Raw genomic sequence first — 15,299 nt, 5'->3', positions numbered from 1 at the left:
CCTGGGTTCAGGCAATTCTCCTGCCTCAGCCTCCTGAGTAGCTGGGATTACAGGCACGTGCCACCATGCCCAGCTAATTTTTTGTATTTTTAGTAGAGACGGGGTTTCACCATGTTGACCAGGATGGTCTCGATCTCTTGACCTCGTGATCCACCCGCCTCGGCCTCCCAAAGTGCTGGGATTACAGGCGTGAGCCACCGCGCCCGGCCTATACATTTTTTTTTCTTTGTTTTGTTTTGTTTCTCTGAGACAGGGTCTTGCTCTGTGGCCCAGGCTGGAGTGCAGTGGCAGCGATCACGGCTCACTGCAGTCCCAGCCTTCTGGGTCCAAGCATTCCTCCTGCCTCAGGCCCCCAAGTAACTAGGACTACAGACATGCACTACCATACCTAGCTAATTTTTGTATTTTTTGGTGGAGACGGGGTTTCTCCACATTGCTCAAGGTCTCCAATTCCTGTGCTCAAGCAATCTGTCTGTCTTGGCCTCCCAAAGTGTGGGGATTACAGGTGTGAGCCACCACGCCCGGCCTCATTTTATACTTTTTGAGCTAAAAAACACTTTCTAAATAATCAGCTTCATCTCCTTCGTTTTGTGGTTTAGGAAGCTGAGGCCCAGAGAGGGGAAGTCACTAGCCTATTGTCATGTAAGTGATTGGGAGTCACACTGGAGCCAGAACCCAGGTATACTCTTCCGCTACACTCACTGCTCCCCACCCGCTCCTTCCGTTCTGGGCTGTGCAGCAGAAAGCTGGGTGAAGACTAAACCTGACTGACCTACGGCTAGCTGTGGCTCCGCCACTTGCCGAGGGAGTTCCTTGTACAGTCCTGGCACTGGCGCTGCTTTGCCAGTGTATGCGGATGTGTGTGCAGTGTTGGCTACGAGTAGCCAGCATTGGTGGCCATTAGCTGCTTAGCCTCATGAGTGCTGAAGTAGAGGCAATGTGGCCACCTGGCCTGATGACAGCGGGAGGGGAGGGGTGCAAGGGAGAAGGCGTGGAACTCCTGGCCGGCCGTGCTGTCTCCTGGCATGGACTCCACACCTGTCTAGAAAAGAGACAAGCTGGTTCCATTTCTCTTCAGCCTCTCTGCCACTCCCACCTCCTCCTTGTACCCTGCAGGCCAGGTTGGGACCCGCTGCTTTGTTTTTTTGAGACTACAGACTTTAATGAATACTGCTATTGCCTGAGTCTAGTACTGCCCCCCAAGTGTCCCTCTCTCCTGGCTTCTGATCACTCAAAGCAAGAAGCCTATTGTCTTTGGCAACTCGGCACCTCAGGAGAGGGGTGGGGGGGGGCTGCTGCAGGGGTCCCTGGGACATAGCTCACCTGTCATAAAAATAGCTTGGTTTTGCCAGGCACAGTAATGTGTTCTGTACTCAATAGGTTGAGTCCCAGTTACTCAGTAGGTTGAGGCAGGAGGATTGCTTGAGACTAGGAGTTTGAGACCAGGTTGAGCAGCACCGAGAGACCCTGTCTTAAAAAAAAATAGAGCTTGGTTTTGGATCCTGATTTCCCTGTGCATCTTACTGTATGATATCTTAAGTGGTAGGGGGAGGGAGGGGTGGCAAGGGAGACAGAAGGTGGGGATGTGGCTAAAGAAAAATTGCCAGGATATCCCTCTTCCATACCTATCCCTCCCATCTGGAGTAGCACCCTGTGTCCACCCTACCTCAATGGAGAAGGAAAACATTAAGCTGGGTGCACTGGCTCATGCCTGTAATCCCAGCGCTTTGGGAGGCTGAGGTGGGTGGACCACTTGAGGTCAGGAGTTCAAGACCAGCCTGGCCAACATGGCAACACTCCATCTCTACCAAAAATACAAGAAAATATTAGCCAGGCATGGTGGCACACACCTGTAATCCCAGCTTCTTAGGAGGCTGAAGCAGGAGAGTCACTTGAACCCAGGAGGCAGAGGTTACAGTGAGCCAAGATCATACCACTGCACTCCACAGTCTGGGTGACAGATCGAGACTCCATCTAAAAAAAAAAAAAAAAAAAAAAAAAAGGTTGTGCGCAGTGGCTTACGCCTGTAATCCCAGCACTTTGGGAGGCCAAGACAGGCAGATCACAAGGTCAGGAGTTTGAGACCAGCCTGACCAACATGGTGAAACCCCATCTCTATGAAAAATACAAAAAAAAATTAGCCAGGTGTGGTGGTCGGTGCCTGTAATCCCAGCTCCTCAGGAGGCTGAGGCAGGAGAATTGCTTGAACCCAGGCGGTGGAGGTTGCGGTGAGCCAAGACCGCACCATTGCACTCCAGCCTGGCCGACAGGTGAGACTCCATCTCAAAACCAACCAAACAAAAACAACAACAACAACAAAACTGGGATTGGCAAAGTCTGACTCTGAAGACAGTGAAGTTGTGTGCCTTCGTATTTACTCACGTGCGCCTCCCCAGTTGCAATGCAGCAACTGACCCGTTGGAAAACTCCTTCTCCACCCTTAGCAGCCTCCATAGGCTTCCTATGATTATGGCTGTGGAAGGGCTGAAGGTAGAAGCCCAAGAATGGGACTGGGGAGTATTGTGGAGGGAGGAAGGGAGGGGTTCAGTTGAAGCTGTGTTTATTAATTAATGGACTTGGATTTGCCCCACCCTGTTTGGCCCCAGGGCCCTCTTTTCTTTTTTTTTCTTTTTGAGACAGAGTGTTGCTCTGTCACCCAGGCTGGAGTATAGTGGCCAGATCTCAGCTCACTGCAACCTCCACCTCCCGGGTTGAAGCGATTCTTATGCCTCAGCCTCCCAAGTAGCTGAAATTATAGGCGTGTGCCACCAGCCTCCACTAACAGTATTTTTTGTTTTGTTTTGTTTTGTTTTGTTTTTGTTGTTGTTGTTGTTGTTGTTGTTTTTGAGGCGGAGTTTCACTCTTGTTACCCAGGCTGGAGTGCAATGGTGCGATCTCGGCTCACCGCAACCTCCGCCTCCTGGGTTCAGGCAATTCTCCTGCCTCAGCCTCCTGAGTGGCTGGGATTACAGGCACACACCACCATGCCCAGCTAATTTTTTGTATTTTTAGTAGAGACGGGGTTTCACCATGTTGACCAGGATGGTCTCGATCTCTTGACCTCGTGATCCACCCGCCTCAGCCTCCCAAAGTGCTGGGATTACAGGCTTGAGCCACCGTGCCCGGCCCCACTAACAGTATTTTTTACACAGTCTGGGCTGCATTGCCCAGGGTGGTCTTGAACCCCTAGGGTGAAGGGATCTACCCACCTCCACCTTGAAGTGCTGGGATTACAGGGATTACAGGCGTGAACCACCGTGCCCAGCTCCCAGGGTCCTCTTGATGGAGCGTTTAAAAAGTTTCTAGGCTGGTCCCGGTGGCTTATGCCTGTAGTCCCAGCACTTTGGGAGGCCGAGTCGAGCAGATCACTTGAAGCCAGGAGTTCAAGACCAGCCTGGCCAACATGGTGAAACCTTGTCTCTACTAAAAATACAAAATTAGCTGGGTATGGTGGCAGGCACCTGTAATCCAGCTATTCGGGAGGCTGAGGCAGAATTGCTTGAACCTGGGAGGCAAGGTTGCAAGGTTGCAGTGAGCCATGATGGCGCCGCTGCACTCCAGCCTGAGTGACAGAGTGAGACTCCGTCTCAAAATGATAATAATAATAACATAAAAATAAAAAATAAGATTTTCTAGCCTAGGCAACATATTAAGACCCTGTCTCTGCCAAAAAAAAGAAAAAAATAAAGAAAAAAAAAATTGCTGGGTTTGGTGGTACAGTGTGTAATCCTAGATATTTAGGAGGCCGGGGTAAGAGGATTGCTTGAGCCTGGGAGCTGGAGGCTGCAGTGAGCTATGATTGTGCCACTGCACTCCAGCCTGGGAAATAGAGCCACATCCCATTTCTTAAAAAAAAAAAAAGTGGCCGGGCGCGGTGGCTCAAGCCTGTAATCCCAGCACTTTGGGAGGCTGAGGCGGGTGGATCACGAGGTCGAGAGATCGAGACCATCCTGGTCAACATGGTGAAACCCTGTCTCTACTAAAAATACAGAAAACTAGCTGGGCGTGGTGGCGTGTGCCTGTAATCCCAGCTACTCAGGAGGCTGAGGCAGGAGAATTGCCTGAACCCAGGAGGCGGAGGTTGCGGTGAGCCGAGATCGCGCCATTGCACTCCAGCCTGGGTAACAAGAGCGAAACTCCGTCTCAAAAAAAAAAAAAAGTGGTTTATTTCCATCCTAATACATTGTGTTCCCCTTCCTACTCACCAGCCCCTACTCTGCATGCAACCAAGGCCCTTTTTCACTCAATTCCTTCCACACCCACCCAAAACACCGTTTAAACCCCTTTTCCTCATCTTAGCCCAAGAAGAAGCCGAATGCACCCTCTGACCTGGCCACACCCAAGATCGTGCCTTTTGACCTGCCTGGGACTGAGCCCTATGACTTGAAGCCTGAGACAGTGCCTGAGCTCCCACCCTTTGACCAGACGCCTAGGGCACTGCCCTATTACCCAGAGCCTGGGCCCCGGCCCACCCCAGAGGAGCCGACAGCCAGTGGGAGTGTTTAGGGGCTCCTGGGTCCCGTTCTGTGGGCATGGGGTATCTCTCCAGTCCACTGGCAGCCCACAGCCTGGTGGTGATCACTGCCAGGAGGGCTGCCATCCCCAGCCACTGTCCACTGCGGACGGGGACCGGGTACTATGAGAATATTGGTGTTACGCAGAGTTCAGGCAAATGGGGTGTAATGCAGTGGGGGTGGGAGGGGAGGGGAAGGGGCCCTCCCCACTTCTTAGTTTCTGTTTTTAATAGTAAATGCTCCCCCACACTTGAGCTGCACCCGAAGGCTGCCCGGCATGGTGCATAGCTTGGGTTCTGCCCTTCCCCCACCGTCTCCTCCTCAGGGACAGCCAGCTTGGCTTAAAGCCTCTTGGGAGAGGGCGGTCGTGAGGCCCAGGCCTGGGGTCTGTTCTGTGCCCTCTCCACCCGCTCCCTGCAGCTGAGGAAAACATTTACACGTGTTTTTTCCAGTTTCTTTTAGAAAATGCTTTGCAAACAGATCCCTTATGTTTGCCAGATCCTGCCTTGGGTGGGGTGCCCAAAAGATGCCAGCTCACAGCGGCAGAGAGGGGGTATTTTAGCAGGGCTGGCTCAGGTCCTCTGGCATTCCTATAGCACAGTGTTTCTCAACTTAAAAATATTGTTTAAAAAATTTTTTTTTAGAGATGAGGTCTCACTATGTTGCCTAGGCTGGTCTCAAACTCCTGGGCTCAAGTGATCCTCCTGCCTCAGCCTCCCGAAGTGCTGCAATTATAGGTGTGAGCCTCCTCAACCAGCCAGCTTGTTGTTGTTATTGTTGTTTTCATAATCAGACCTTTTAGACTGTATTTTATATATTTTTTTCCTTTTTTGAGACGTAGTCCCGCTTCTGTCACCCAGGTTGGAGTGCAGTGGAGGGATTTCGGCTCACTGCAACTTCCACCTCCTGGGCTCAAGTGATTCTCATGCCTCTTGGGATTACAGGTGCTCACCAGCACGCCCAGCTAATTTTTATAATTGTATTGTATTTTATTTTCGTTTGGTGGTTTTTTTCCGAGACGGAGTTTTGCTCTGTCCCTCAGGCAGGAGTGCAGTGGTATGAACTGCAACTTCTACCTCCCGAGTTCAGCCAATTCTCCTGCCTCAGCCTCCCGAGTAGCTGGGATTACAGGTGCTTGCCACCACGCCTGGCTAATTAATTTTTGTAATTTTAGTAGAGAAAGGGTTTCACTATGTTGGCCAGGCTGGTCTCAAACTCCTGACTTCAGGTGATCCCCCCGCGTTGGCTTCCCAAAGTGCTGGGATTACAGGTGTGAGCCACTGCGCCTGGCCCTTTTATTTTTAACCAAGCTGTTCATCTCCCTCACAAAATGTTAATACAATCGATGAACTGTGTCCCCATTTATGTACTGTGGCTCTGGGGAGTGTCACAAACTATTGTGATATCTAAGTCCCTTTGTAATCTCCAAGAATCAATTTTCACCCTTTCGGAATTTCACCCCTGCCAAGAATGCATGCTAGAGCAAAAGGGAGGGACCCTTCTGCCCTTGGGGTCTCTCATCTTGTCTTGGCAACCTCTCTAATAGATGTTCTGAGTTTGTTCGTTTTTTAAAGACAAAGTCTTAGGCTGGGCGCGGAGGCTCATGCCTGTAATCAAAGCACTTTGGAGGCCAAGGCGGGTGGATCACCTGAGGTCGGGAGTTCAAGACCAGCCTGACCAATGTGTCGAAACCCCGTCTTAAAAAAAAAAAAAAAAAACAGAGTGAGTCTTGCTCTTTTGCCCAGTTGGAGTGCAGTGGCATGATCTTGGCTCACTGCAACTTCCATCTTCCAGATTCAAGCGATTCCCCTGCCTCAGCCTCCTGAGTAGCTGGGACTACAGGCACGTGCCACCACGCCCGGCTAATTTTTTGTATTTTAGTAGAGATGGGGTTTCACCACGGCCAGGATGGTCTCGATCTCCTGACCTCATGATCCGCCCACCTCGGTCTCCCAAAGTGCTGGGATTACAGGCGTGAGCCACCGCTCCTGGCTGAGGTTCTGAGTTTTAAAGACGTTCTCTCCCCTTCACCTCTCCTGTCCTCTGCACCCTCTTCTAACGTATACTCTAAGCAGATCCTGGGTCTCTGAATTACCTCTCCAGTCTCCTCCAGCCATTCCCAGGCAGTGGTTGGGGACCTACAGCTGGTCAGCCCTAAGTCAAGAGAGTCTCCTACCCAGACCCATGTGGCATCTGTCCTTTCTCCCTAACAAATGTGAAGTGCCTGGCCAAGGGCCCGATGCATAATAGGTGCTCCATGACATTATAATCTTATAAAAATCTTCCTAAGCCAGACCTCAAGTTTAGACAGCAGAGCTGGGGGGTGGAGTGGAAGAGGCTGGGAGCCTCCCTGGGGCTCTCCTCTACGTCCATCCAGGATTGAGGAGCTGTGTGTGCTTGGCAAAGGGCAGGGGGAGCTGTGATGCTTTTGTTCAGACCTGGTCATTAAAGCGAACTCTGGAAACCGAGCCTGTTGGGAGTGGTGGTTTTGTTTAATAAAAACGGGAAACAGAACAAGCAGAGCCGTCCCTCCTTACCATCCCCTGAGGTCCTTCCTTTGGCTTCGGAGCTCTGCCAGGGAAGTAGGGGTGGGACGAGGGTGCCAGGCCTGGGTGCCCAGGGTGGAGGGAGATGATTTTGGATTGTGTTTGTGGTGGTTGTACCAGCAGGCAGATGGGTGGGCCCCAAGACAGCGCTCCAAGGCTGTGAGTCATAGGGGAAACCTGGCTTGGAGTGGAGGGGAAAAGCTAATGGTGGAATACCTTCTCCAGAGCCAGCCTATTGGACATGATCCCAGGATTCAGATCAAGTAGTTTCTTCTCCTATCCCCTGACCTTCCACCAAGAAGGCAGCTCCTATGGCATAAGCCATCACTCCGGGGGAAGCCTACAATGAATGGGGTTAGAGGCCCCAGATCCCTTACTGGTCTGGAGAGATTTCCAAATCCAGGAATAAACCTCCCCTTGGCCAGGCGCAGTGGCTCATGCCAGAAATCTCAGCACGTACAGAGGCTGAGACGAGGGGATCACTTGAGCCCAGGAGTTCGAGACCAGCCGGGGCAACATAATGAGAGTCTGCCTGTACAAAAACTACAAAAATTAGCTGGGCATGGTGGCCTGCACCTGTAGTTCCAGCTACTCGGGAGGCTGAGGTGGGAGGATCACTAGAGCCCATGAGGTTGAGGCTACAGCGAGCTGTAATCATGCCACTGCACTTCAGCCTGGTTGACAGAAGAAGACATGTCTCAAAACAAAAACACAAAAACAGCCAGGCACGGTGGTTCATGCCTGTAATCCCAGCACTTTGGGAGGTCAAGGCAGATTGTTCACTTGAGGGCAGGAGTTTGAGATCAGCCTGGCCAACATGGTGAAACCCTGTCTCTATCAAAAAATACAAAAACTGGGGCCGGGCGCGGTGGCTCAAGCCTGTAATCCCAGCACTTTGGGAGGCCGAGGCGGGTGGATCACAAGGTCAAGAGATCGAGACCATCCTGGTCAACATGGTGAAACCCCGTCTCTACTAAAAATACAAAAAAGTAGCTGGGCATGGTGGCATATGCCTGTAATCCAAGCTACTCAGGAGGCTGAGGCAGGAGAATTGCCTGAACCCAGGAGGCGGAGGTTGCAGTGAGCCAAGATCGCGCCATTGCACTCCAGCCTGGGTAACAAGAGCGAAACTCCGTCTCAAAAAAAAAAAAAAAAAAATACGAAAACTAGCTGGGTGTGGTGGCGCATGCTTGTAATCCCAGCTACTTGGGAGGCTGAGACAGGAGAATCGCTTGAACCCAGGAGGCAGAGGTGCAGTGAGCTGAGAGATCTTGCCACTCCATCCTGGGTGACAGATCGAGAGAGACTATGTCTCAAAAAAAAAAAAAAAAAAAAACAAAAAAAAAAAACAAACAAAAAGGTCAGGCGCAGTTGCTCACACCTGTAATCCCAGCATTTTGGGAGGCCAAGGTGGGCAGATCACCTGAGGTTGGGCATTCAAGACCAACATGTAGAAACCCACAAAATTAGCCAGGCATGGTGGCAAATGCCTGTAATCCCAGCTACTTAGGAGGTTGAGGCAGGAGAATTGCTTGAACCCAGGAGGCAGGGGTTGCCGTGAGCCAAGATCGTGCCATTACCCTCCAGCCCAGGCAATAAGAGCAAAACTTCATCTCAAAAAAAAAAAAAAAAAAGAAAGAAAGAAAGAAAAATTAAAAAAAAAAAAGGCCTGGTGTGGTGCCTCATGCCTGTAATCCAAGCTCTTTGGAGGCCAAGGCAGGTGGATCACCTGAGGTCACGAGTTCAAGACCAGCCTGACCAACAATGGTGAAACCCCGTCTTTTTATTTTTTAAATAAATAAATAAAAATAAAAAATAAAAACTCCTCTCACTAGGATTGCTCCCTTATGTTGTAGTTTGAGACCTTTCATAAGGCACCAGGAAGATGGCATTGGCTATAAAAAGTCTGCAGCTCATTCCCTGGTCCCATTCACTCCCTAGTTCAGCTGGCAAAGACCTTTATCTAGGAAGCCAGAGGCCAGGAAAACCAGCTCAGCCTTTAGGGGTAGGGGTGGAGCAGGCACCAGGGTAGAGGAGAAGGGGGGATGTTGGGGGTAGGGCAGAGAGACAATGTGGATTTGTTTTCCAGCAGCTGGGGCTGTTTCCTGACTATTCCCCGCCTGTCACCCTTAATCCCTCCCTAGCCTATTCACATTGTCTGAGTTGATTGAAAGGAGGGGCTCTCCTCCACCCTTTGGTAGGGGGTGGGTGTGTTTTCAGTCTGGGAGGCTATGAAGATCAGAGCTGAATTTTTTTTTTTTTTTTTTTTTTTTTTTTGAGACGGAGTTTCGCTCTTGTTACCCAGGCTGGAGTGCAATGGCGCGATCTCGGCTCACCGCAACCTCCGCCTCCTGGGCTCGGGCAATTCTCCTGTCTCGGCCTCCTGAGTAGCTGGGATTACAGGCACGCGCCACCATGCCCAGCTAATTTTTTGTATTTTTAGTAGAGACGGGGTTTCACTATGTTGACCAGGATGGTCTCGATCTCTTGACCTCGTGATCCACCCGCCTCGGCCTCCCAAAGTGCTGGGATTACAGGCTTGAGCCACCGCGCCCGGCCTAGAGCTGAATTTTTTTAATACTGGGGCCGCAGGTAAATTCTGGGTGAAGATGAATGAACAGGGTTTTGATCCTAAAATGATGTGTAAGTCTTAAATGATATGCACTCCAGGAGCAGGCAGGTGATTACAGGAGCCCCAAAGTGAATGATTGGAAATCAGAGACAACATAAAGAGAAGTTGGGATCCTCCTACATTTAGAACAAGGAAAACACCCTTCCGTGCCTCAGTGAGTGATAAGAGGCTGAGGGATAAACAAAATGCCCTAGGAGGCCCATGATCCCCACTAAGCCGCCTATGGCAGGTGGCGACTACAAGTCCCAGCATGCCCTGTGCCCAGGTCACCTTGCCTGCTGGGAGGTGTAGTTGGGTAAGAGAGAGCTAGAGGTGGCTCTGTGCCCAGCAGAGCTGCTGCCCAGTTGAGAAAAGAGGTGGAACCAGCATTCCCTTTTTGTCCCTGCTAATGCTATTGACAAGAAGGGAAGGAAGTTGGGAGAGGGTGTTCCTAGTTTTCAGTGTAAGCCAGGAAACTCTGGGGGGATGTCGGTGGGAGGGAAGAGGAAAGAGTTGGAGGCTGGGGAAGGAATTTCTGTAGCAGGTGGTACAGGGATACTGAGCCGCCTATGTATAGGGGTGTGTGTGTGTGTGTGTGTGTGTGTGTGTGTGTGTGTGTGTCTATGAGAGGGGTCAGTTCATGTTGCCTCATTTTCTCTGGGGACAGGATTTTTCTTACAGTTCTGGGAAATGGTCTTTAGAAAACCCTTTAGAAAAGCAACTATCTCTCATTCCTTCATTTGAAGTCCCCAAAGGGAGTTTGGGCCAAAGAGGAGATCCTATTAATGATCTTGGTTTGCCCTTTCCCTCTCTGTGCTCAGCCTCCCCTGCTTTCTGATGGGGTGGAAGTTAGGGAGGGGGTGATCCAGAGATTCTGAAATGTTGGCCAGAGTCAAGATCTTGGAAAATCTTCCCGGGAATGGAAAGCAGTTCTGGTGCTAAGTCCCCCAAGGGGAAGAGAGAAAAGCAAAGAACTGGCTCTGAGCTCCAGGGTCATGGGGAATCTGAGACCACCCATCCTACTCCTAGACCTCTGAGCTCAGGCTTTGTGGGGGAGCAGGGGGCAAGGAAAGCAAGAATTGAAGAGTATCTCTTTCTTCCATCCCAAGGTGGTGAAGTCACAACCAGAAGAAATGTCCAGACTGGGGAGAAAACATGTCCTTGGCTCCCAGCCAGCTTCTTCCTCTTTCCAACATCAATTTCTAAATGAGACGGAGCAGGGAGAATGACCACTGGTGGAGCCCAACAGTATGAGGGAGTCAAGGAAGGTGGCTATCAGGGAGGGTGAGCCACAATTCTCCAACTCTAAGGCTGGTTCTGAAATAGTTTGAGGCCAGGTGTGGTGGCTCACGCCTGTAATCCCAGCCCTTTGGGAGGCCAAGGCAGGCAGATCATCTGAAGTCAGGAGTTCGACACCAGCCTGGCCAACATGGTGAAACCCCATCTCTACTAACAATAAATATAATTAGCCGGGCATGGTGGCATGTGCCTGTAGTCCCAGCTACTAGAGAGGCTGAGGCAGGAGAATCGTTGGAACCCGGGAGGTGGAGGTTGCAATGAGCCAAGATTGCAACACTGCACTCCGGCCTGGGCAACAAAGTGAGACTCCGTCTCAAAAAAAAAAAAGAAATAGCTTGAGTCTGGGAAATGCACTCCCTTTACTGTACCTGCTTCCGTGGGTAGCTGTGGCTGTAGGCTCAAACCCCTATTCCTTTAAACCCAGACACTCCCACCACTTGCTTTGCTGCCTGGCTCCGACAGTGTGCAATTTGCGGCAGCAGAGGGCGCTCCGCCCATTTCCAAAGTCGAGCTGTGTCTCCGGAGGGCCGCAGTGGTTTTAACGTCATCTGCTGGGCGGACTGGGCACAGGTGTGGGTGGACGACCACAGAGGTTTAGCCCAAGAGCAAGTATGACGCAGGCCCGTCTCCGACCTGAAGCTCGGTCCCCTCCTAGCGCGGTTTCTGTAGTCATCATTCGTTCAACGTACACGTATTTTTTTAGAGAATGGCGACGTGTGGCCTGGCTCAGTGGCTCACACCTGTAATTCCAGCACTTTGGGAGGCCGCGGTGGGCGGATCACCTGAGGTCAGGAGTTCGATACCAGCCTGAGCAACGTGGAGAAACCCCATCTCTGCTAAAAATACGAAATTACCCTGGCGTGGTTGCGCATGCCTGTAATCCCAGCTACTGAGGAGGCTGAGGCAGGAAAATCGCTTGAACCCAGGAGACGGAGGTTGCGATGAGCCGAGAAAAAAAAAAAAAAAGAATGGCGGCGCGGGATTGGGGGGCCGGAGGGGGGGGTTGCCTATGTTGCTCAGGCTGGTCTCGAACTCCTGGGCTCAAGCAATCCTGCCTCGGTGTCCCAAAGCACTAATATTAGAGGCGTGAGCCACCATGACATGGCCTACACACATTTACTGAGTGCCCACGATGCGTCCAGTCCTATGCTGGACTGGACATTTATAAATAAATAAATAATTTTATTTATTGTTAGTAGAAATGGGGTTTCACCATGTTGGCCAGGCTGGTGTCGAACTCCTGACTTCAGATGATCTGCCTGCCTTGGCCTCCCGTGCTAGGCATTGGGCATACGACGAACAAGTCAGGCCGGTTTCCGGGGACCACGCGCGTCCCGTGCTCCCCTCTCTTCAGGATCGCCACCACCCTGACTCAGGATCGACCACGTGTCCCTCCTCCGCTCCCTCTCATGTCCCTTCTCTCCCCTTAGGATGAAGTGAAGCTGCCGGCCAAACTGAGCATCAGCAAGTCCCTGAAAGAGTCGGAGGCGCTGCCCGAGAAGGAGGGTGAGGAGCTGGGCGAGGGCGAGCGGCCCGAGGAGGACGCAGCGGCGCTGGAGCTGTCGTCGGATGAGGCAGTGGAGGTGGAGGAGGTCATCGAGGAGTCGCGCGCAGAGCGCATCAAGCGCAGCGGCCTGCGTCGCGTGGACGACTTCAAGAAGGCCTTCTCCAAGGAGAAGATGGAGAAGACCAAGGTGCGCACCCGCGAGAACCTGGAGAAGACGCGCCTCAAGACCAAGGAGAACCTGGAGAAGACGCGACACACCCTGGAGAAGCGCATGAACAAGCTGGGCACGCGCCTGGTGCCCGCGGAGCGGCGCGAGAAGCTGAAGACGTCGCGGGACAAGCTCCGCAAGTCCTTCACGCCCGACCACGTGGTGTACGCGCGCTCCAAGACCGCGGTCTACAAGGTGCCGCCCTTCACCTTCCACGTCAAGAAGATCCGCGAGGGCCAGGTGGAGGTGCTCAAGGCCACCGAGATGGTGGAGGTGGGCGCCGACGACGACGAGGGCGGCGTGGAGCGCGGGGAGGCAGGCGACCTGCGGCGCGGGAGCAGCCCCGACGCGCACGCGCTGCTGGAGATCACCGAGGAGTCGGATGCCGTGCTGGTGGACAAGAGCGACAGCGACTGAGCCGCCGGCGCCGCCACCCACCCCATTCCTTGCCCCTTCCGAACTTCCTCTTTCGCTTTCTCTCTCTGCCCGAACTGGTTGAGATTCTTCTAAATTGAAAGTACCCCTCACACACTTTCAGGAGCACCCCTCCGAGTCTTAGAGCTTTTAGGACCCAAGGGGGAGGCAGCCCCCGCAGTGGACAGCCCTCGCTTGGACACAGTCGGGGTGGAAATGGGAAAGGAATCATCTATGCCTGTCCTGGTCGTCCAAGTCGGGATCTTAGAGAAAATTGCTGAGATTCCACCGTTAGGGCCCCCGGGGGAGCTGCCTTCCCCTCAGCCTCTCCCCACACCACCCACCAGCTACTGCCATTCGTGCTCACTGAGCTCTTCTTCATTCTCACCCTGACCCCCGGGGGACTCAAAGCCCAAACTGTCCAAAGAGGAAGACTGAATCCTAAAGGGGACCCTTGCCCACATGGGAGGCCCCCTTCTAGAAGGACATGAAAGCAGCTTTTGGGGGAAACTGAGACAGTGGGGAAGACAGGGAAGAATGAGCCCTCACCCTGGCTGGGAGTCCAGCACAGGCTGTATCTGCAGAGGGTCCTGGAGAAAGGCTGGAGCCAAGAGAAGCCCTGGGAAGGAGGGATGGGGAAGACGTGCACACGAGGGAAGGCACACTGCTGTTTATGCACCTGCACACAGGAGCACATGGCCATGGCTTTGGGAAGGAGAATGGGAACACAGGAGAAGGTCGGCCAGGTGCGGTGGCTCACGCCTGTAATCCCAACACTTTGGGAGGCCAAGCTGGGAGGATCACCTAAGGTCAGGAGTTCGAGACCAGCCTGGCCAACATGGTGAAACCCCATCTCTACTAAAAATTCAAAAATTAGCTGGGCGTGGTGGCACGTGCCTGTAATCCCAGCTACTCAGGAGGCTGAGGCGGAGAGAATCATTTGATCCCGGGAGGTAGAGGTTGCAGTGAGCCATGATCATGCCATTGCACTCCAGCCTGGGCAACTGAGCAAGACTCCTGAACAAAAGAAAAAAAAAAAAAGGAAAAAAGGAGAAGGTGGAAATGGGTGAAGAGAGAAGTCCCCTCACTAGCTGTTTGAGAACCACATCTTACTGTGGTTCTCCAAGGGCAGCAGGGCCATTTTCAGGATCAAGAGGGAGGACAGTGTGAGAAGGTGATGATCCAAAGAGGGCAGAGGTCAGCCTCACCCGATCCCTCAACTGGGCTCTCAAGGCAACCCCAGGGGTAGCCCATTTCTCAAAGTGCAGAAAATTCGGGTCCCAGAAGGGGGCAGAGGCAGGCTGGGAGTGAGGAGGGAGAGCAGGATGTTGGCCCTGCCACCAAGTTGAGAGCTGGAGGCAGGGTGCGGAGAGCACATCACAGAGCAGCCAGCCCTGGTTCACTCCTGGCAGTTTCTTCTTAAGTTTCTCCTTTCCTAGCCGGGCACGGTGGCATGTGCCTGTGGTCCCAGCTACTCGGGAGGCTAAGGTGGGAGGATCGCCAGAGCCCAGACGTGTGAGGTTGCAGTGAGCTATGATGGTGCCACTGCACTCCATCCTGGGTAGCAGAGCCGGACCCTGTTTAAAAAAGAAAAAGCCTTTCCCTAAAGCGAGTGTCCTAAAGCTGCAGAACTAGCCAAGACCTCACTGTTTTCCTCGTCCTCGGGGGTACGTTTCCTGAAGTTTTTGGGAGTGAAGGGAGTGTGGCTCCCAGTGCAGAGGCCTCATTCTGTTTGGGCCAGGTTCTCAAGACACTTGAGTCCCCCTGGTTCCTCCCCATTAAACGGGGTTTGTCGGAAGCAAGAACAACCCTGTTCTCAGTCACAGCCGGAAGGGAGACCTGGAAGGCTGCCTCCTTCTTCCCTCACCTGCTCCTTATCTTCCCTGCCCTGCTTTTTAGAATTGCAGCTCATTGTTTTAAGGGATTGGGGGAGGGAGGATGGGGACACAAATCTTTTATACAATTCAAAGCTCTGCTTTTTTTTTTTTTTTTTTTTTTCTTCCTTTTCCCTTTCTTGGTTCCCTTCTCTCCTCTGAATGGTTGAAGACCCCTCAACTGAGGGAGGTTGGGGATTGTGGGACAAGGTCCCTTGGTGCGGATGGGCCGAAGGGGCCTGAGTCGTGGACAGCTGGGCTTGGGGAACCTCTCACATTGCTGTGTCCTGGTGAGCAGCCCGACCAATAAACCTGCTTTTCTAAAA

The 15,299-nt window shown here is 52.4% G+C and overlaps 1 protein-coding gene across 1 annotated transcript in view; it reads left to right on the top strand.

Moving 5' to 3' along the window:
- Nucleotides 1–15,299, top strand: part of CAVIN1 (caveolae associated protein 1) — a 24,972-nt gene extending 9,673 nt beyond the window's left edge. The window contains exon 2 of the mRNA XM_010330605.3: nucleotides 12,401–15,299. Within this exon, the coding sequence (XP_010328907.1) occupies nucleotides 12,401–13,102 (702 nt within the window). The 3' untranslated portion in view covers nucleotides 13,103–15,299. The remainder of the gene's footprint in view (nucleotides 1–12,400) is intronic.

This window comes from Saimiri boliviensis, chromosome 17 (assembly GCF_048565385.1).
Source record: "Saimiri boliviensis isolate mSaiBol1 chromosome 17, mSaiBol1.pri, whole genome shotgun sequence".
NCBI classification, from domain to species: Eukaryota; Metazoa; Chordata; class Mammalia; order Primates; family Cebidae; genus Saimiri; species Saimiri boliviensis.
The sequence above is the reverse complement of the archived record's forward strand: the minus strand, read 5'-3'. Positions and strand labels throughout refer to the sequence as shown.